Raw genomic sequence first — 21588 nt, 5'->3', positions numbered from 1 at the left:
AGTCGAGGTGGGGGGTGGGGGGGAGGAGGGGTAAGCCCCCAGAACCGGGGAAGGACACCGCTTCAAGAGTTCCCGATGCCTAGGAAGAAGGCCCCGGCACATTTTTGAAGAAATGCAATGGAAGAGTGAGGTGCGGGAAAGGTCCTGCCAGGAACGCAGCGGTGGAATCCGACCACGTGAGGCGGGGGCGACACAAAGGTGGGGTCTGGGCGCACGGCTGGGGAAGGGGGGGGGGGGGGGGGCGGGGCTCCAGGAGAAGCGGCGAGAAGGCGCGAGGGCCGCGGGGTGGCCGGCGGGCAGGGCCGGGGATCCCGGGCGGCTAGGCCGCGCCGAGGGGCCGGGGTGTGGCGGGGTCGCCGAGGGGCCGAGCGCTCGGGGAGCCCGGCGGCGGCGGCGGCCCCGGGCGGCCGGCGGGGAGGCACGGCCGCAAGAACCGAGGCCCGGCCGCGCGGTCAGCCCCGGCCCCGCCCGCAGCCGGCCCGGCGGCGTGAGGGGAAAGGCCGGCGGGCAGCGGCGCGAGGAGGAGGGGCGTGCGGCCCCGCCCCCGCCGAGCGAGGGAAGGAGAAAGGGCCGCGGGCTGGAGGCGGCCGGCCGGGCCTGCGCCGGAGCGAGCGGCGAGCGGAGGGGGAAGGGGGCCCGGAAGGAGGCGAGCGGCCCCACGCCGCCGCCGCCGCCGCCGCCTGTGCCCGCCCGCGCCTGAGGCGGATCCCGCGGCCTCCGGCCGGCGCGCGGCGAGCGGGCGAGCGAGGGCGAGAGCGAGCGAGCGAGAGAGCGGACGGGCGAGCGGGAGCGCGGCGCGGGGACGCTCCTGCAGCCGCGAGGTCGGACGCGAGGCGAGGCGAGGCGGAGCGGGAGCCCCGAGGCCGGGAGCCGCAGCTCGGGCGGCGGGCGTGGAGGCTGCCCCAGCCCCGGTTGCCGATTCCCCCCCCACCCCCCACGCCGGGGGCCGGGGGCAGCGGCGGGGCGGCGCGAGGCGGAGCGCCGGGAGGAAGCGCGAGCCCCGGTTCATGGAGGCTGAGGCGGCAGACGCTCTCGGCGGCTGGAGGTGGAGGAGCGACCCAGAAGGAACTCGGGAAGCCGCGCTGCAGAGAAAGGCCGGGCTGGGGCTGCGGGAGCGCGGAGGGAGCTGCAGCAACCTGCACGGTTGAGGGGCGCCGAGACCGGAGGACACTGATCCCGATTTCTCTCGGGCTTGTGCTCCTTGCTACCATTTTAAAGGGGTGGTGGCGGGGGGAGGCAAAGCATTGCCTTTCAGGTGTTTGGCTTTGGGATTTTTTTTTTCCTGAGGCGGCGGGGGGGGGGGGCGCGCTGTTTGAGATTGCTCATTTCAGAATTCCAAAGCCTTTTTGGTACCCCCCCCCTTAGAAGAATATTCATAATTTTGGTCCCCAGGGTTGCCCTGGACTTGGAAGGAGTGCTGTTTTGTACCCCGTAATGTATGGTTTTATTTATTTTTTGTTACTGTGCAAATCAGCTTGAGGATTTCCTCCCCCTTCTCAACGCCCCCCCCCCGTGCCAATTCGGATTTTTTCTTTAAAAAAAATTTTTTTTCCCCCCCGGTCCCTCTCAAATATATCTGTTGTCTTTTTAAGCATTGGAGACCGGAGAATTAACACACCCGCCCCTTTGGAGCTTGAAGCTCTCTTGCCAACTAAAGGAAAACTGGATTAAAGGGATGGTTTTTATCTGCATTTTGCAGTTCAGACTGATATTTTGAAGGCACATTCTTTCAGTGATTTTTTTTTTCTTTTAGCCTAGAGCGCTAACCTTGAAGAGGTTTGTGGTTGGGTTTTGGTTTCTAAGAAGGTCACCGTTTTTTCCTCCTCTTTTTTCTTCTTTCTTTTTTTGGGGGGGAGGGGGAAGAAGAGCAAGAGGGGTCTGCGAAGGGATGAAGCATGTTGACCGGGGGCAGTAGAATGGAGCTTCAGTCACCTGGGTCCTGAGAGCCCAAGGGATTCCATCTTCAAGTTGGGAGGCCTCCCTCCCCCCTTTCTTGGAAATTGCAAGCGATCCAAGCCTCCGATCAAGACAGCAAAACTACGGGATTCTGGAGCTGTGGCGCCCGGAGAAACCATGAGTGTAAGGTTACCGCAGAGTATAGACAGGTAGGTTTGCTCCGGCGTTTTTTTCCAATCCCTAAGGAAGGGCGGGCTTTGCATGTTGATCAATGGTGGCAAGAGAAAGGTCCGGGTGGGCTGTGGGGTTTGGTCTAAGAGTTTGTGTGCCGCTAATGCCCTTTTGTGTCCGTTTTCAAAATGTATCTCCTGGTGCAGTGGGGATTTTTTGTTGTTGTTGGGCTTCCCCTCCCACCCCCACCCCCCTTCCCTCAACAGCGCAACCAGCAAATGCTTCCAGCTGCCTTTGACTTTTGCCAGGCTGGAGGCTGAATTTGAGTCCCTAACCGGCCTGCCTAGGGGGTGGGAGGCTGGACCTTAGCCTGGTCATGTGATGCCTACAGGAAGGATTGGGACCAGCTTTAGGTGTTGGAACTGCAGGGGTGGGGGCCTTCCTTAGAATGGTAGTGGTAGGAGGATGGGACTGGGTGAATCCCCCTTCCAAAAGGAGGATATTCTTGGACTGAGTAATGGGATAGAAAGACCCTTTGCACCCATGTTGGTCTGGATTTTTATTGGTATCTGAAATGGACTAAAAAATGCCACAGTAGAATTTCTTTCTCTTTCTTTTTTTTGTTTTTGGGCCACCTCCAGCAGTGCTTAGGGGTTACTCCTGGAGGCACTCGGGATTGGGGGTGCCAGGGATTGAACCTGATTGGGCACATGCAAGGCAGACATGCTACCTGCTGTACTATCATTTTAGCCCCCCATAGTAGAATCTCTTCCTCTCCAGGACACAGGTTTAACTTGATTTGTGCTAGTCTAGGTTTAATCATGGAGATGGTTTTTAAGAAGCGTGCCTGGGGAATGGTCTTTCCTCCGCAGAAGGCCTTTAGGAGTTGCTCAGGGCTCTGAGTTCTGATGGGGAGAGTAGTGTCCCTTGATAGCTTGCAGGATTGTTCCCAGTCTTCCTAGCGGGCCACTTCTCTTTGGTGACACTACGGTTCGACTTGGTGGCGTGTCGGCCTTCTCCTGTCTCAGTTTCCTCCTTGAGAATCTTGAGAAAGGGTGATTTCGTGGGTGCCACACAAATCCTGGCTCGACAGCTGAGTGATTTGTAGACCAACCAAGTAGATGGAAAAAATATTGAAGAGCTAGAGAAGAAGATTTGCAGGGAAGCAATTGCTTGCTCTGTGCTCAGTTAACCTTCCCCTGTCTGAGGTAATAATAATTTCTTCCTGGCTGTGGAAAGTAGCCTAAATGCAGACCATCTTTCCCAGTCACCAATCTCTGTATTGCTTTGCAGTGCTTTTTTAGATTAGTTCAGCATTCCCCGCATGGAGACCCAACATGGCTGTGGAGAGGAGAAAGCGAACACAAAGGACAGAAAAGTCTATGGGTAGTTCCAGACTCTGTCCCTTCTCCTTCCTGTTGGTTGCTGTATTTTGCCTCTTATGCAGGGAGATCGCAGGTGTGTCAAACAGTGGAAATGGTTAGTAACATGGCAGCCTTCTCTATTTATCCCCCTGGAGTGTGGAATTGGCACACTTTACCTTTTGGAGATCTGAATGGTGAACTGTTTGTCTGAACTCATGAATGGGTGAATATAGAAACTTAGGCTGTTGGCTGGAGGATGTGTGGGGTGAGGGGGGCCAGAGATAGCAGTGAGGGTTCTTGGGGCTGATCTGTCGGGCTGATCTGTTTGCCTGGCCTCACTGTCTAACCAGGATTTTGTATAGCATGGTAACTTTTCTTAAGTGTTGTGGCAGGAGGAGGCATTTGCCTTGCATGCAGCCAACCCAAGATCTATCCCTGGTACTATGAACGGTTCCTCCTGCCCCACCCCAGGCCCACCAAGAGTGATCCCTGAGTGCAAAGTCAGAAGTAAGCTCCAGCACTGTTGGGTGTGGCCCCCAAACAAAAACCAAAGATTTCCAAAGTGCTTCTGAGGGACATATCTAACTTGATATAATACAGTTTTGCTATGGATCCGGGATGATTATTCCTGTTTAACCGAAGGGGTCATTGAGACTCAGGTTGCGTTACTTGCCCAGTACCGTCTTTCCTGTCTCTGCTCGTGAAATCTGCCAGTACTTAAGCGTGCATCTTCTGTTTCTGAGTCCATGGCTCTTGTTACTGACTCAACCTGACTTGTATCCTGGTTCTGTGCAAAAGCAACACTTTCTTCTATGTTCTTTTCAACTAGAGACCACACCTGGCAGTGCAGTGGGCCTGTCTGGAACTCCTCCTGGAGAACTTGGGCTGACTGTATACAAGGAGGTCCCCGCCAGCAGTGTGAGGAGTACTTTTTTCATTTAACAGTTTTGGGAGTGGCACCTGTACTTTGTATAGCTGAAGCATTATTTCTCTTTTGAGATAAATGTGGCTCTGCAGGACGAGAGTATTACTCTCATTCCTATTCAAGGATCTGATCCGGGCTCCAAGTCTCTTTCTAGTGGTTTCTGTTGTAGTTGTGTTGAATCTTACGTTTTTCAGTCGGCTCCTTCTGTTTGCTGTCTCAGGTCCAAGATCTTGTGGATTTTAAGTAATTTGTCATTTTACCTCACAGTGGTGGGACAGAGTGGAAGGAAGTGCTCCAGATTATGGAGTCAAGTACCCTATCCTAGTTTTATCAGTATGCTATGTAGAAAGTCTGGTGAAGGGTGCTGCTAGAGTGTTTCAGAAAATGCAGGCATGCAGTTCTTGCTGGCAAAAAAAAAAAAAAAATCATGTGATCTAATCAGGGAAGTAGAAAACATTATACTCCAGAGGACCTCTGCAGAGCATTGGACTGTACGCTCGTAAATGCCTCAGGGTGGGGACCATGTTTAGCTTGTTCAGGTATACCCTGCGGGTCTAACTTAGTGCCTTGCATGGGGTGAGTGCTCCATAAATATTTGACAGATGAATTGTGGAATAAATGAACATGTCAGTAAGCATAAATTCTTCCATTTCAGATGATTTCAACCTGCATGTATCAATTTCAAATATATTCAGAGTAGGTTCATTTTAAAAAAGGTTCCTACAGGAAATGAGTGTTGAAAATAGGTAAATATCTGATAATATTCCAGTATCTGTATTGCAAACCATAATCTCCAAAAGAAGGTGGGGGAGGGGGAAGAGGAGAAAGATAGTGCCTGCTGTAGAGGCAGGGTGTAGAGAGGGGTGGAAGGAAACTGGGAATATTGGTGAAAAATATACTCTGGTGAAGGGATGGGTGTTGAAACAGTATGTGACTGAAACCTAATCATGAACAACTTCGTAACTGTGGGGGAAAAAAAGTTCCCTAGGTGATGTGTAAAAGTTCCCTAGATGATCTTGGGGATCTTGGGGAGTGACTCCTGGGACCATAGAAACAACATATTTGCGATTAATATTTTTGATTACTTTTGTGGTGCCTCACACATGTGAAGTATGTACTTTGTCACAGAGTCACATCCCAAGCCCTCATTTCTTTTCTTTTCTTTTTTTTTTTTAATGTAGGAATACTGCTATTTATTCAGCCACTGATTAGGCTGATTGAATTGGGCATGAACTCCACCTTACTTTTTTTTTTTTTTATAATTTTATTTATTGAATCACCATGAGAGCAGTTACAAAGCTTTCAGGTTTAAGTCTTAGTCATACAATGAAATACCCATACCTTCACCAGTGCCCATTCTCCACCACCGAAAACCCCAGTACACCCCCATCCCACACCCCCTACCTGTGGGTCAGATGATTTCCACATTGCTCTTTCACTACTTTGATTACATTCAGTATTTTGACACCAGATCCACCATTATTATTTGGGATTTTACCCCAACACTTAGATCTGCCAAGAAGGCAACAGTAGACAATTTGTTTTCTATTGCTGGTTATGAATAACATATGATATCACGCAGCTGCAGTAGTGATTTTGAAATTCTGAAATTTTAACAGTTAAATCTGGAGGGATTTCTGCCAAAACTTTCTGGGTTCCAAGATTTGTTCCTGAGTCTCTGGGATTATGGCCTTTAAGCAGCTTGATCAGGAGCCAGAGGCCATTCATGGACTGCGACCCCGCGTCTCTTTTGAGCGGGGAGAAAAGGGCCGGCTCCACCCCCATCCCATGAGACCCTATGTGTCTCGTCACTGCGGGCCCAAACCTGACTGTTCAGTGGCCTCTGGAGGATGGCGGCCACTGGGCCGCCAGGGGTAACAGGCCAAGGCACGAAACCTATTCCCACCTGGGGTGATCAGGCACCAGTAACCTACTGCGGGGACTGAATGCATTTCTTCCAAAAGCCACTGGGTTTCGAGATTTCTTTCTGAGTCTCTGGGATCATGGTTATTAAGTGGCCAAGCCCTCATTTCTATCTTTCAAAAATTGTTAATCAGGGGCTGGAGAGATAGCACAGCGGGTAGAGCGTTTGCCTTGCATGCGGCCGACCCGGGTTCGATTCCCAGCATCCCATATGGTCCCCTGAGTGCAGAGCCAGGAGTAACCCCTGTGCATCACTGCGTGTGACCCCCCAAAAAATTGTTAATCAGTTGTTGCTGAAAGATGGGCTGAGGTGTAGTTGTTCATGTTCCCTTTCAGTTTTTGTCCCTGGACAATGAATATTTTGCCCATTAATATATATTTTTTGTGTGTGTGTGAATTTCTGAACACGTATTTGATATTGTAAGCAGAGATGATACTCAATTACTGTTTATAGCAATGATAATGAGCTTTGCTAAGCAGCTATGTCCATTTGCCTCATTCTTCATGGCACAAATTTTCGAGATGGCCAGATGGCTTAGGAAATTGTATCCATAAAACTGCAGAGTGAGTTAGCTCATGTGAAGGCCAAATAGACAGAAAGTAGTCTTGATTAGAGTCCTGGCTTTCCCCTTAACTTTGTGACCTTGGGCAAGTCACATGCTGCTCTGATTTCCTCATACAGAGAGCAGTGGTGCATGTGAAATACTTTACAGCTCACCGACATTGTCACACAGTGTGTTCTTTGTGGATTAAAACAGTCACTGCTACACTCTCACACGGCTGTTGAAAATTATGGATAGCTTAGACCTTGCTTTTGTTTTCAAGAGTTTAAACAGAGTGAACAGGCTTTCTTGTTGTGGTAGTGCTTGAAGTTAACAACAACCCATTTCTTATGGTCAGAGTTGGGTGAGATTTTCAGAATGCTATAAGAGACAGATGATTGAAAGGTTGGAGCTATGGCACAGCCGGTAGGGCGTTTGTCTTGCACACGGCCGACCCGGGTTCGATTCCCAGCATCCGATATGGTCCCCCGAGCACCGCCAGGAGTCATTCCTGAGTGCAAAGCCAGGAGTAACCCCTGTGTATCGCCGGGTGTGACCCAAAAAGAAAAAAAAGAGAGAAAGATGATTGGATCTCCACCTTGGGAGTTTTGATGAATGAATGGCAGACTCTTTGTTGTTTGTTTGTTTTTAATTTTATTGAATCACCTGAGATAGTTACAAGCTTTCTTGTTTGGGTTACAATCACACAATGATCAAACACCCATCCCTCTACCAGTGCACATTCCCCAGGACCAATATCCCCGGTATACTCCCCCTTTCCCACCCTCCCCCTGCCTCCATGGCAGACGTGATTCCCCATAGTCTCTCTCTACTTTTGGGCATTATGGTTTGCGATACAGATTTGTTGTGGAATATGTGGATTTGTTTTGTGATCTCTGACTCTTCCCTTTTGGTTTGGTTCTTTATCTACTTTCTGCACACATCTCCCATCCCAACTGATTCCTCTAGCTATCTTTTTCTTAGTGATCCCTTCTCTATTCCAGCTGGAATGGCAGACTCTTTGTATCTTGACTCCCTGAGATGGAGATAGAGGCCCATGATGTGACTCAGTGTTAGAGGAAATACTTGGCTGGTGTGAGGCCCTGCATCCAATACCTAGCACTGCAAAAAGTAAAAAGAGGACAAAAATGTAGATGAATAGATAGATGTGGATATATGGATAGTAGAGAATTTGTGGAATATGTGGATTTGTTGTGGAATATGTGAATTTGTTTTGTGATCTCTGACTCTTCCCTTTTTTAGAAGCATATGTCTCCTAATTCAGAATAAATATAGATTATAACTTATAACTGTTTCTTACCAGGGACCTCAGATTTACTATAATGCTTCCAAGTCTGTAGCCCTTTTTCCAGGAAGAGGCGGAAATCTTATGTGCGCTGTTTGGAGGAGAACTGAGGAAGTTGGACTTGTCTAAGAAAGGATTAGATATGTTCACCAAAATTATTCTAGTCCAGCTTCAGGTTTTTATTGAGCCTGTGCTGAAGAAACCCCCAGTCAACAGGATTTCTGCCTCATTAGAGGATTGAGCTTCCACAATAGAGTCTGGGTTCCAGAATCTAAACAGTTTAGTTCCCTGAAATGCCAGGTCTTTTCTAGAATGTGTCTTTGTTAAGTTTGGAGATGAGGTGAGATGGCAGAGAATAGGCAGATAATATATTTGGAAATTGATCACTGTGAGCCAGAACAAGATGCACTTAATTCCAGATACTCAAAGCCTTTTCTGTGGGACTGGAGAAATGGCTCAGAGTGGTGGCGCTCAGACGAGGCATGTGCATGACCATGAGTTCAGTCCCCATTGCTGCCATCCCTACCCTGCCCCCTAACCATTGACCCCTGAACACACCTGCTATAACTGAGGTGCTGGGGAGCTAGTATAGCGGGAAGTCACTTGCCTTGCCTGTGCCCACTGGGTTTGATCGCCAGCATCCTATATGGTCCCCTGAGCCCCACCAAAGTAAGCCAGTAGTAAGGCCTGTGACTCCAAAACCAAACATCCTAAGGGGCACCTTTGGATGAATCAATCTCTCTCTCTCTCTCTCTCTCTCTCTCTGTCTCATCCCCCCTCTTTATATATATATATATATATATTATATATCAAAGTACTGTCAGAACAGTACTCCCATTTAAAATAGACAATAAAAATAAAAATAAAAAGCTTAATGACAGCAAGAGAATTAGAAATAAATTCTAATTTATTTAGAAGAGAGCATTAGGGATAAAAGAGATTTTGTGAAGGATGTAGAACTATGTCTCAGAAAGAGCTCATGGCCTAGAGTGTGGAAACTTTGGATAGTATCCCCTATTGCTTTAAGGTTTGTGGACTCTGATGTGTGTGAAAGGGCTCTGGTGGTGTTCCATAAAGTTTGAGAAATGACATTTTCTATGGTGACTGTATCCGCTTCACATCTTCGTAGTTATGAAGATGTGACATTGCCTTTTAGAATTCATTTTATTGTGGGGTTTTAGTTGTTGCATTTTAAACTTCATTCCAAGATTTATCATATGACTTAACTCCTTTCCCCAAGGGCTGGGTTACTTTCTTTTCTGGTCACTGGGAAAGGACCCAAGGCATAGACCTGCTTTGGTGTCCAGGCTCACTGCTCCGCCCCATGGGGATAAGCAGAGCTTGGAAGATGTTGATTTTGACCTCAAAACGGGAATGGCTCCTGTCTCAAAAGACATGTTTAATTTCCTGTGGAAGGAAGTTTGAAGTTCTAGAGAAGATCATGAGTATCTGGATTAATAGATGAATGAATTGGGTTACTCAGTGTAGCAAGATTTGATTCTTGCTAGCTCTTTTGTTTGTTTTGGGCCACATAGGCTATGCTCAGGGATCACTCCTGGGGGAGCTTGAAGGAATATATGGGGTGCCAGGCATCAAACTGGGTCAGCTGCCTTACCCATTGTCCTATCTCTGTCCCCAACAAGTTGTTACATTTTTTTTGAGCCTCTAAAACACAGTGTCTTATGTCCTCTTTTCTTTCTCTCATTGGATGAGGACTTTTTTTCAGTATTTCTTTTTTCAGAACTTTTTATCTGGCCTTTCTGATAACTGGTAAAAATGAATTTGAGAAGACCAGGGAACAGAGCTGTGTGGTAAAATGGGAGAGGAGGAGGGGAATTACATGGCGAGGATCTGTGGGAGGGACAGAAATCTGGGACCCAGAACACAATTGGGAGTAGGATTAAAAGGTAAAAAAGGTAAAGGCCCTCCCGTTGATCGTCGATTTGCTCCAGCGGGCCCAGTAATGTCTCCATCGTGAGACTTGTTGTTACTGTGTCTGGCATATCGAATACATCACGGGTGGCTTGCCAGGCTCTGCCGTGCGGGCGAGATACTCTTGGTAGCTTGCTGGGCTCTCCGAGAGGGGCGGAGGAATCAAACTTGGGTCGGCCATGTTGGCTGCGCACAAGGCAAACGCCCTACTGGGAGTAGAATTGGAAGATATTTTTCAGATTTGCAAGAACACCCAGATTTGTGGTACCAAAACAATTGGATACAAGATTTGAATGAGAAGTTATAGAAGTTAGGAATCTTTTTTTTTGGGGGGGGAGGGGGGACTGGGGCCAGGTATTAAACCCAGGATCTTGCACGTGCTTTGCGTTTGCTCTGCCACTGATCCACATCCCCAGCTCCAAGAAGGCTCTTTCCTCTTGATTCCGAATAGAATGTCTCTTAACTACTTAAGACAGGTTGGAGGGTTCCCATTTTCGTGATCCCTTGTAGAAGGTGATTCTATGAGTTCAGCAGTTGTAAATTTCTTTGGGTTCCAAACTTTTAGCTTGCTACAGTTTAAATTCATCTTACTGTCTTCTAATTCTGATTACGGTGTAGGTTCTGATTACTGTATAGCCTATTCATCTCCTCTTACATCAGAATTGACTTCCTCAAGGTTTCCCTCTTCCTGACAAGGGGAGGGAAACAAACAAGGATGAAAAGCTGTGAGAAAGGGGCTTTGAAGAGTTGGAGTGGGGGCCTGAGAGATAATACAGGGGATAAGGTCAGCCTGCATTCAATCCTGACACAGCCTATGGTCACCCAAGCACTGCCAGGAGTGACTCCTCAGCACAGAGCCAAGAATAAGCCCGGAGCACAGCCAGGTGTGTCTCCACCCTCAAAAAAAAAAATGGTTTGAGTGAATTGACTTCAGAGTCTTGATTTTCAAATATTTTACCTCCAGAAGTTGAAGCCACTGTTAATGATACAAAGGGATCTATAGTCACTGATCTCATTACAGAGGGAACTTTCCCAGTGATCTATGTCACTTGTAAACAGTTGGCTGAACAGCAAATATTTATCAAATAGCTCCGTGCTCAGCTAGTTCCTTGGTGTTCTGGTAGATAATATGCAGGAATGTGGAGCTTATATTCTTATTGGGAAGTGTTATTAATCAGCACATAAAAATGAAAAGATAGCCATCATTGCTGAATGGGGATATTTATAAAAAGTTGCATTTAGAGAACAGTAGAAAACTGGTTCTAAAGAGAATTACAGGAGCATGGGGATAGTTAGAAAAGGATTCAGGTGGAAAAAGGACAGATAGGAGGGCATTTCAGACAAGGAGAATGACGTAAGCAAATGCTCTGGAGAAGAACCAAACGTGGTGTGGTCTGAGAATGTTAAGATTGTTGGTCTTGATTTGTAGAGGGCAGTGAAATTAGCTTTACAGGATGACGGAGTTTATGGGTTGGTGTTCATAAAAACGAAACCATTAAGATGTCATTTGAAATATGATGGTAATACCAGTTTAAAGAGAATGTGGGCGCTGGCAAGATGGGCCAGGGATATGTACCTTGCATGCCCAGGAATTCTTTGCATGCCCAGGATCCCTAGTACCATGTGGTCCTCTAAATATTTCTGGTATAGTCCTGGATGTCCCTAAGCACCTGGTGACCCCTTGTAGCACTGGGCCCAAATATTGAACCCTCCAGCTCAGTTGGCTGAGTAGCAGCAAGACTGTTCCCTGGGCCCACTGAGCACTGCTAGGCAGCCCTCCCCTCTTCGCATTTTTTTTTCCTTTGGCTTGTTGGGTCACACCCAGCGATGCTCAGGGGTTAGTCCTGGCTCTGCACTCAGGAATTACTTCTGGCATTGCTCAGGGGACCATATGGGATGCTGGGGATCAAACTCAGGTTGGCTGCATGCAAAGCAAATGCCCTCCCCACTATACTGTCACTCCGCCCTTCCCCCCCAATTTTTTAAAAAGAGAGTTCTGATATTAATGTGTTCATTGGAAAGATCTTGGGACCAGGAAGGCAAGACAGATGTGTCTGCAGCAACCTTTGGCAAAAGATAATATGTGAAAGACATTTTTGGAGGAAAATCAACAAGGGAGGTTAAGGCGGAATCAAATTAGATGCTCATGTTTTGATATTGGCGGACTTAGGTGAAGGGTAGTGCTGTGCTCCAGGGTAAGACAGTCATTAAAGTTATCTCTTATTGAGGGATAATTCATTGAGAGCCCAGCAATTCACTGAATATAGTGTATGGGGATGTTAACCTCACTGAGATGCCTCACTTAGGCCATTTTGCTTTTGCTTTTAGTTATTTAGGTAGCTTTTTCAGGAGAATCAAATTTGGTAGATCCCTTAGGAGATTGGGTCATGATATGAGGGGACTAGCGTCTGTCTGGAATGAACTGATCTTATTCTCCATAATTGGCCAGACTCCAGGGCTAAAGGGAGACCAATGCATAGACCACCTTAGAACATAATTCTAGAACATAAAGTAAAGGCTCTCTGTGTGAGCCCTAGCTCAGCCACTAACTAGCTGTGAGATGGGGAGGATTTGTGTCAAAGTGTTTTGTGAATTCTATAGTGTGGTGAGTGTTGTTAAGATATTTAGTTTGGTTTGGCCACAGTCCTGGATTGGCCTGACCTTTCCTCTGCTGCCACTAGAAGACCTTTGCCTGGTGCTCAGGCTTGTGCTCTCTGTGCTCTCAGGCTGCTGCTAAAGCCCAACACCATGATGCTGGGAACTCACAGAGCAGACCTGGGGTAGTATTTAGTAGTCAGGTGCATAAATAGGGCCATTGGCACATATGCTTATAAGCATATGCTGTACCCAGTCATTGTATATAGACACAGAGATCATTTCCATGGGTTACCTGCTAGGAATGATACTGAGGTGAATGTAGGGGAACCTTGATTTCTTTAATTTGTGGTTTCACTTTCTTTAAATAAATATCCCAAAGTAGAATCGCTGGATTATATGATAGTTGAATTTTTTGAGGAAACAGTATGCTGTTCTCCATAGTGACTGTGCTCATTCACATTTCCTCCAATAGTGCACTGCAGTGCCCTTTTCTTCCAGTGTTCCCCAGACTGTTTTTTTTCCACACCAGGGACTCATACATAGAGACATGCCCTCTTTGCTCTATACCACAGAGCCACACCCCCCTATCCAGTCAACACTTATTTCTTGTCTATTCCATAATAGATATTTTTTTTCCCTTTCTTTTTTTGGTGGGGGGTGTGTGTGGAGGGAATGGAGGGGTGGAGAACATGCCCAGAGGTGATCAGGGCTTACTCCTGACTCTGCACTCAGGAATCAACCCTGGAAGCGCTCTGAGGATCATATGGGATGCTGAACCGAACCCAGGTCAGCTGTGTGTAAGGCAAGGGCCCCGCCCACTGTACTATCACTCCTCTGATAAGAGGCATTCTGACAGTGTGAGGTGATTGATAATCATTGTTTTGATTTGTAATTCTCTGATTAGTAGTATTAAATTATCTTTTCATGAACCTGTTGGCCAACTATCTACAAAGATAAAAATCATTATGCTGAATGCCTGAGTCTAATGTAATGTTGTATATCATTTATACTACAATTAAAAAAATCAGGAGTATAAGATTTTATCATAAGGTAAATTCATCTGTGCTAGAAAGAGTCTTTCCATTCCAGGTCAAACTCTCCAGCTAATGACTTCTCCCTTCAGTTCACTGCAATCTCAGTAATTGTAGGTCTTATCATACCCTCCCCTTCTGCTTCAGGTAGACCAGCCCATATCATTCTTGCCATGCCTTTTTATAAGTGCCCTTTGTCCCGTCAACTCCTTTCACTCTTAGCTAATGTCAAGGAGCTCTTTTCTGGTTAATATTGTCAAGCTCTGTATATTTATGTTATTCAGCATTTTGTTTGGCACATAAAGCATTTCTCTGTTGTCTTTTGTTTGTGTAAAATACTTTATGTAAAGTCAGAAAAATGGTACAGGGGTTTAAGCGTTTACCTTGAAGCTGGCTGACCCTGGTTGAATCCTTTGCACCACGTGGCCCTCTGAGTGCTCCCGGGCCAGGTTTGCCCTCAAACAGAAAACTATGAATAAATAAGTAAAACTTTGGTTAATGTTCTAGCAGATTGCCAGCATCTATTAGACCAGTTTCTCAACCTTTCCCCCACCACGATCCTTGTCTGACTTGTTTCCTTCGTATTGCCCCACCCCACCCCAGTCCTGTGATTTGCCCCTTAGTGTGTGGGCCCCATTTATAGTATTCACTGTGGCCCCCTTGCATGTCTTGGGGGCGCAGAGTGTCTTGTGCCCCCCCACCCCCAGTTGAGAAACGGTGTGCTGGACTTTTTCCAGTGTTTTAGCTCTTCCGTTCTTCACTTGTTTATGTTTGTGCGTTGTATCTTGTTACTCAGGATTCAGAAGAGATGTCCTTAGTCTTTTGAGGATTGTCTTAAAGTGTCCAGTTTATCTTGCTTTTTCAAGGTCTACTTTTACCTGTTCTTTTCTCCATGCCTAGCCACGGGAATTTCAAGAGAGCAATTCTAGAAACATTGCTGCAGGCAACCGAGATGGAGCCTCTCCGCTGCTCTGTTTGAGTGCTTGGACACTTGGTATTTCTTCAAGGGACAGAGCAGCCTTGTTGGGGTTGCTTGCCTTTAGCATCTCTGAGCTCTGGGGATTTCCCACTTGGCAGGCTGGTTTCCAGGCTGCCCTTCCCTGGAGGGGTCTGATGGGCACAGAGCCCACCCTGCTATTGTCCTGCCTGCCCCAGGCTGTCCCCATTCATCTCCCCCAAGCAGTGCCCTCAGAAGCGTCCCTCCCAGAGCCTGCTGCTGCAGAGAAAGGCCACTGTTGTTCTTGGGGGAGGTGGCTAGAGAGAGTATAGTAAATAGCCTTGTGAATGGGACCTTGTATAGGGCCAGAACTGCAGACCCTTTTCTTCTTCAAGCCCTAGAGAATGGGGGCAAAATCCCACGAGAGTTAATAGTTTCCCCCGCAAAACTCTGGTTTAGTAATATTCTTGCTGTCTCTCAAATAAAAGGGTTGGTTTCCATTGACCTACCCCTCAAAGCACTGGGTCCATCTGAATGAGTTCCATATACTGTCCTTAGGGGGCTGTGGTTTGGGGGGCCGTAGGGAGACATTAGCAGGAGCTATGGGAGTAGACTGTGCTCCCTTCTTTAATATCATTTGAAGGTGGATGGGACTCGAAAGAAGGTTCCCAGTAATAAGGGACCTTTATTACCTGAAAATGACAGCTAGACTTGAGAGGACAAGTCCAGGAAAAGGGAACAACTCCCGCAGAGGACTCGAGATAGGTCAGGGTGCAGTGTTGTGGGAACCGAAAGTAGCTGTAAGCTATGGTGAGACCTTGGCGTGGGGGGAGGGGGGAAGAAGTGGGTCGGAGCCAAGGCCCATATCCCTGTCACCCTTCTGATCAGGGTGTGGACTCTATCCTGAGGGCCCTGCATTGCCATTACAAGCCTGAGTGGTACTCACAATGTGCTTTCAGAATGGCAAGGTAACTCAAGTCCTAAGTGGACATTTAAAGGGAAATGGCTGAGAATGTGGCTCAGTGGTAGAGCGTCTGCCTTGCACACAGGGATATCTGGCTTTGCTCTCTGCTGCCACAAAAATAAATAAATGGAAATAATGAAAGAGTAGGGAGAGAGAGGAAAGGTGATTTGGGGAGACATTGTGGTAATCTGGTGGGCATGGACTCTACAAGGGAATGCTCTTGAATATGGTGAAAAATGAAGGATTACCTGGAGTCATTGTGTGTGTGTGGGGGGGGGGTGGTTAGGAGGTTAGGCCCTTCTAGCTGGGCCCTGGCTGGTACTATTCAGTGGAAGAGGGGGCTCTAGAGGAAGAGTTCAAGGGGGAAGGAGGGGACTTGTCCAGGTTGCAGTGCCTATTAACATCCAGAGAAGGAATGCCAGGTGGCTGGACCCGGCTCCCTGGAGGTCAGAAGGGTGTTCTGGGACAGATGATCGCATTTACCAGTCACCAACACCTCTATAGAGAAATAAAGCAGGACATCACCCAGAGACCGCGTACAGAGTGAGACGGAATCTTGGATAAATACATTCTAAGATGGATGTACATTCTAAGAAGGTTCTACATTCTAAGATGAGGCAAAGGAAAGGGACCTGGTGGAGATGAGAAGAATCAGAAGGGTGGGAAAATGTCTGGGTAGAATAGCTAGGAGGATTTTCAGATGGTCTGGATAGTGGGGAAGACACCAGTTTACAGTGGGTTACAAGACTGAAGGGTGCTTGGGAAACAGTGGTAGATCAGAGTTGGGAGGCATCTCTGTGGGCCTTTTCCTAGGATCTGACCCTTGTCCTTGATGGGACAGGCACATGTGCTGCTTGCTGTGACCGTCTGCCTGTACTGTGTTGCCCACGGACATTGTTCTAAATAGCCAAATAACCATGGGCAGAGAAAAGGTTCCCTCCCATCAGTGTTTCCCAGCCTTTCACACCTGCCACCAGGACAGCAGAGCAGCAGTTGATCTGGAAGTTTGGTCAGAAACAAGAGGGAAACAAAATGTAGAGGGAATTTCATTTGTGCTCTTAAATCACTGCGCTTCCCCTGCTAACATCTTCGTGTTTGAATTGAAGTACGTGATTTGTATTATAGGTAAAAGGTAAAGGCCCTCCCGTTGATCGTCGATTTGCTCGAGCTGGCCCAGTAACGTCTCCATTGGAGACTTTGTTGTTACTGTGTCTGGCATATCGAATACTCTCGGTAGCTTGCCGGGCTCTCCGAGAGGGGCGGAGGAATCAAACTCGGGTCGGCCATGTTGGCCGCTTGTAAGGCGAACGCCCTACCCTCTGTGCTATCTTTATGTAAGTTTCAGGTGTCTTCTTGTACTCTAATTAGAAGTGTTTGTTGTTGATTTCAAAGCTTTTGTTTAAAATCAGTGGTTTTACTCAGGGTATTGAACTTCTTCTGTGGATTGTGAACTCCTTGGGTCTGGTTGCTCTGGACCTTGACCCGTGACCTCCTACCTGCTACACATTAGACATCCCATAAGTATTCTTAAATAAAAGGAATTGAACCAAGTAAACTAACTAAAGAAAAATTTCTGGGCTTGTCCTTTCCAATCTACTGCTGGCATTGGATAAATAAACTGCATCTACCAGAGAGTTTTTTTTCTTTTTCTTTTTTTTCTTTTTGGGTCACACCCAGCAATGTACAGGGGTTACTCCTGGCTCATGCACTCAGGAATAATGCCTGGCAGTGCTCAGGGGACCATATGGGATACTGGGAATCGAACCCGGGTCGGCTGCACGCAAGGCAAACGCCCTACCCGCTGTGCTATCGCTCCAGCCCCACTTTTTTTTTTTTTTTTGCTTTTTGGGTCACACCCGGCGATGCTCAGGGGTTACTCCTGGCTCATGCACTCAGGAATTACTCCTGGCGGTGCTCGGGGGACCATATGGGATGCTGGGAATCGAACCTGGGTCGGCCATGTTGGCTGCGTGCAAGGCAAACGCCCTACCTGCTGTGCTATCGCTCCAGCCCCAGCCCCACATTTTTTTTAAATTCAAAATTTAATTAAAAAATTAACTGTCTTATTATTCATTTAACATAATATGATCATCCAGAGTGTGCAGTACAATGGTTTTTAGTATATACACTGAAGTTGTACAGCCATCCACACCATCTATCAGAATAATATCAGAGAATTTTCATCATCGCCCAAGAAAACCTTATTTATTAAATTACTCTCTACTCCACCTCTCCCCAAATCAAGGCAGGCTGTCTGTCTGGATTTGCGTATTTTAGGGACTTTGTCTAAATGGAGTATTTCAATACATTACTTTTTGTGCCTAGCTTTTTTATTCACTTTTAAAACTTTTTTAAGTTTTTTTCTCTATTCATCCATATTTCCATTACTTTGTTTCTTTTTTTGTTATAAAAGTGTTGCTATATAATTATATGATGTGATTATCATAATATATATTATTGGTCCAGTAATATTCCTTAATGACATACCATCTTCTCATTTATCCATTTGCCAGTTGATAGGCAGTTGAATTCTTTCTACTTTTTAGCTGTGTGAACAATACTGCTATGAATAACAGCTTTTAATGTGGATATGTGTTTTCAGTTTTGCTTATCTAGGAGGGGGATTGCTGGATCATATGGTAGCTCTGTGTTTAGTGTTTTGGCAGCTGTTTTCCAAAGTAGCCACACAGCCTGGAGAGATAAGTATGGAGATGAGGATGCTTGCTTTCCTTGCAGCTGCAGGCACAAACTCGGTTCAGCTCCCTGACTTCTCCTCCAAGCACCACCAGGCATGACTCCTGAGCACACAGATAAGTGTGGCCCTTGAGCACTGCCAGATGTAGCACCCCAAAAGAAAAACAAAGAGTAACCACATAAATTTCCCACAGCAGTGAGTAAGAGCCCAGGCTTCTCCCCGTCTTCACCAGCATTTGGTATTGTGTTTTGATTGCAGTCATTTGAGTAGGTATAAAGTGGTTTTTTATATTAATTTCCTTAATAAACTAATGAGCATCTTTTCATGTACATATTAGCTGTTTGTATGTCTTAGTTATTTTGAGGGGAATATCCAGAACTAGTGGTGCTCAGGATCTCCTCCTGGCCCAGGTCTTGGAAGACCGTGCAGTGCCTGGCATCAAAACTGGGCCTCCGATGTGCAAAGTCTGTACCCAGCCATTGAGCTCACACACACAAAGCAAATGCTCTAAATGCTGAGCTGCAATCCCGTCCTTTATACAGTTCCAGTCTATTGTTTTGGTTTTCATTTGGGAGAGCCACTCCTGGCAGTGTTGAGGGGCCATTCCTGGCCTCATGCTTGAGAATGGCTCCTGAGATAGTGCAGTGCAAAGCGGGCACTCCAACCCTGTGAGCGACCTCTCTGACTCCACAGTTGCAGTCTTAAAGGGATTGACCTGGGCTGGACTTCAAAGCCTGCTTTGCTATGAATCCCTTTGTTGGGAAGACGTACAGTTGGGGAGAAACCAGACAAACCTCCTCAGTCAGATCCCCTCCTCACTGGAAACTGTGCATTGCTCTTCCCCGTGGTGCCACAGGAGTAGCGACACTCCTGCAGGATGGCTAAAGGCTCCCAGAACTAGTGCCCCAAGGCATTGGCAGAGGGACATTTTCAGAAGTCACACAGTGTCACTTCCTACTATTTCTGGCTGAGGGGTTCACAAAGGCTTGCTGGCGGCTGGGAGGGTACACTCCACATGGGCGGTGGAAGAGCCCAGGCACTGCTTGAAGGATGGGAATTTGCTTTTCCTTGGAAAATTCGCTTCACCACAGTTACTTGACTTTCTTTCCTATCATTACTTTCACCCTGCTCTTTGAAACGCCAACTCAAAAATTCCTAAATAAAATTAACTTTCCTGGATTCAGACATTTTCTTTTTCCTAAATCCCTCACCATGTAGGGACCTGTGGATTTTGTTGTGGCACCAGCTTCTCTTTGCTACTCTTTGTCTTCTGTAAATATTCCCAGTGTCTGCAACTGGTCTCTGAGCTCTTCTAAGAGGCAGCTAGTGCCCTGAAATCGTGTTTTATTTCTCTTCAGTTGGGAGTTTTCCAGTAACTTTAATGGGCTGTTGTTCAGATGGTGAGAGTGGTTCTCCCTTGGTGAAAAGTTCTTGCAATTTTTCAGACTTACTACCCCAGGCTAATTCATTGGGCACTTAGGGAAACCCTGTCTTACGTTCCTTTGTTCTCTCACATGGTGTTACATCTAGCAGAATGCTTAGAGAGGGCTGGAGGGATAGTACTGCTCTTTTGAAAAATGCCTTGACAACCATTCTGGTGCCTATTTATTGTAACTATTTTCCTTTAGAGTTGAGAGGCTCATAAGAAGCAAGACCTGAAATCTCATCTCTAGTGAATCAAGGCTGATGGCCTTACTTCCTCTTAGCAAGAGGAAGTACTCTGACTTGGCCCCCTTTTATCATCCAGGCTCTTAAGATTTCAACAGCATCTATCTCAGATGGACTCGCTTTCTTCTGCCTTTTCCATATAGGTCACCTTGGTGATCTGGGACTCTTTGTTTTCCTCTTGTAGTTCCATCTGTGCTGCTCTGATTATTTGCATCAAAGATTGAGTACTTGGAAGCCCTGTGAGCTTGGTTACTTTGGAAAACTACTCTCCCAGTTGGGTGGAGGGAGGGTGTGTGTGTGTGTGTGTGTGTGTGTGTGTGTGTGTGTGTGTGTGTTGGGAAGAGGTCTAAGAAAGTTCTTGTTCGAACAGAAAGCACAGAGCAGAAGAATAGAGAAGGCAGAGAAGAATCTCCAAATGGGGTCACTTCGAGTACATGTCTTTGCAGAACTGACTGATGCTATGTCTGCCTGGCACTCTGCTGTTGATCTGACACCAACTCCAGATTGCTCCCTGTAGCATCAGGGGCTCTTCTCTGAGTTGGCTGTATTTCATTTCCTGTTTGGTGATCACCTAATTAGGGTGCTCTTGCAAGAGCCCAGGATACAGAGTAGGTGAAATATAAGAATGTAGTATAATAATCATTGCAGTCCTGAGCACTTGTACAGTGCCTTGAGTATTCCAAACACTTGCCTTCTGTTGTGTTTTATCCTCACCATTTTCTGGAGGAAGAGCCTGCGGATGAATGTAGGCATCTCTCTTCAGTTGACTTAACTTCCCTTTCCTCTACTGCCTCCTTATTCTTGGATTTCCCTAGGAATCAGCCCCCTTCTGATACAGCTTTGCTCCTCTGTCTCTCTTCCTGTGTGTGGGCTGCCTACTCCTCTGTGTGACTGTCGTGTCTGTCATCATCAATCTCCTAGAACTCCTTTTATGTGATAGCTGCAAGATTAGAAAATGAATTGGCTCGGGTAGAGTGAGCACCAACTCAGCGGGCAGAAGCCTGCAGCTCAGGCATGGGGAGGTGGAGGGGGAGGGCAGGGGAAGACAGCGGCCAGCAGGTGCTTCCTCCTAGAATTTGCTGTTCTCCCCCCCCCACCCCGCCCCATTCCAGTCTCTCTACCAGACTTTCTCATTTGGGGTTCCATCATCTCCTTCTTTATTCCTGACCTCAGTTGTTGGGATGTCACCTGCAGAAGTACCTCAGAAACCTTTAGCAGCCACACTGCTGTCCTGGAAGAGGGGAGTAGAGACCTTAGTTAAGGGGCGGTCCCAGCACCTGCTTTCTTGACAAACCCTTGGCTGGGTAGAGCTATGGAATCTCTTCATCTTTATGCTTTTACCTTCAAGTTTTATTTGGCAATTAATTGACTTCAGCATATACATAAATAAGACATAATAAACAAGAAATGTTCATCGATCCAGTGCTGGCATGCCAGCTTGGTCTTGAGGTTGTGGAGATTTAATATTTATAAGCATATTCTAATCCGAGTTATGTGTTCAAAAATACAAGAGGGGAAGTCATGTGAAATGGATCAGTGGAGGATGGGATTAACATTTAGTGGTGAATATAATATTGTCTATGCAGGTATGGAGTTAAGTGATGTCCACCTGAAACCTATTTAATGTTATAATGCA

General features: G+C 46.8%; 1 protein-coding gene across 4 annotated transcripts in view; it reads left to right on the top strand.

The window, feature by feature from the left end:
* Nucleotides 1–1863: 1863 nt before the first annotated feature.
* The window catches only part of ARHGEF11 (Rho guanine nucleotide exchange factor 11), a 106596-nt gene continuing 86871 nt past the window's right edge, over nt 1864–21588 (top strand). For all 4 annotated transcript variants that reach the window (XM_056123813.1, XM_056123812.1, XM_056123811.1 and 1 more), the window contains exon 1: nt 1864–2105. In XM_056123813.1, the coding sequence (XP_055979788.1) occupies nt 2074–2105 (32 nt within the window). In that variant the 5' untranslated portion in view covers nt 1864–2073. The remainder of the gene's footprint in view (nt 2106–21588) is intronic.

Source organism: Sorex fumeus, unplaced genomic scaffold (assembly GCF_029834395.1).
Source record: "Sorex fumeus unplaced genomic scaffold, SorFum_2.1 ptg000047l, whole genome shotgun sequence".
Lineage (NCBI taxonomy): Eukaryota > Metazoa > Chordata > Mammalia > Eulipotyphla > Soricidae > Sorex > Sorex fumeus.
The sequence above is the reverse complement of the archived record's forward strand: the minus strand, read 5'-3'. Positions and strand labels throughout refer to the sequence as shown.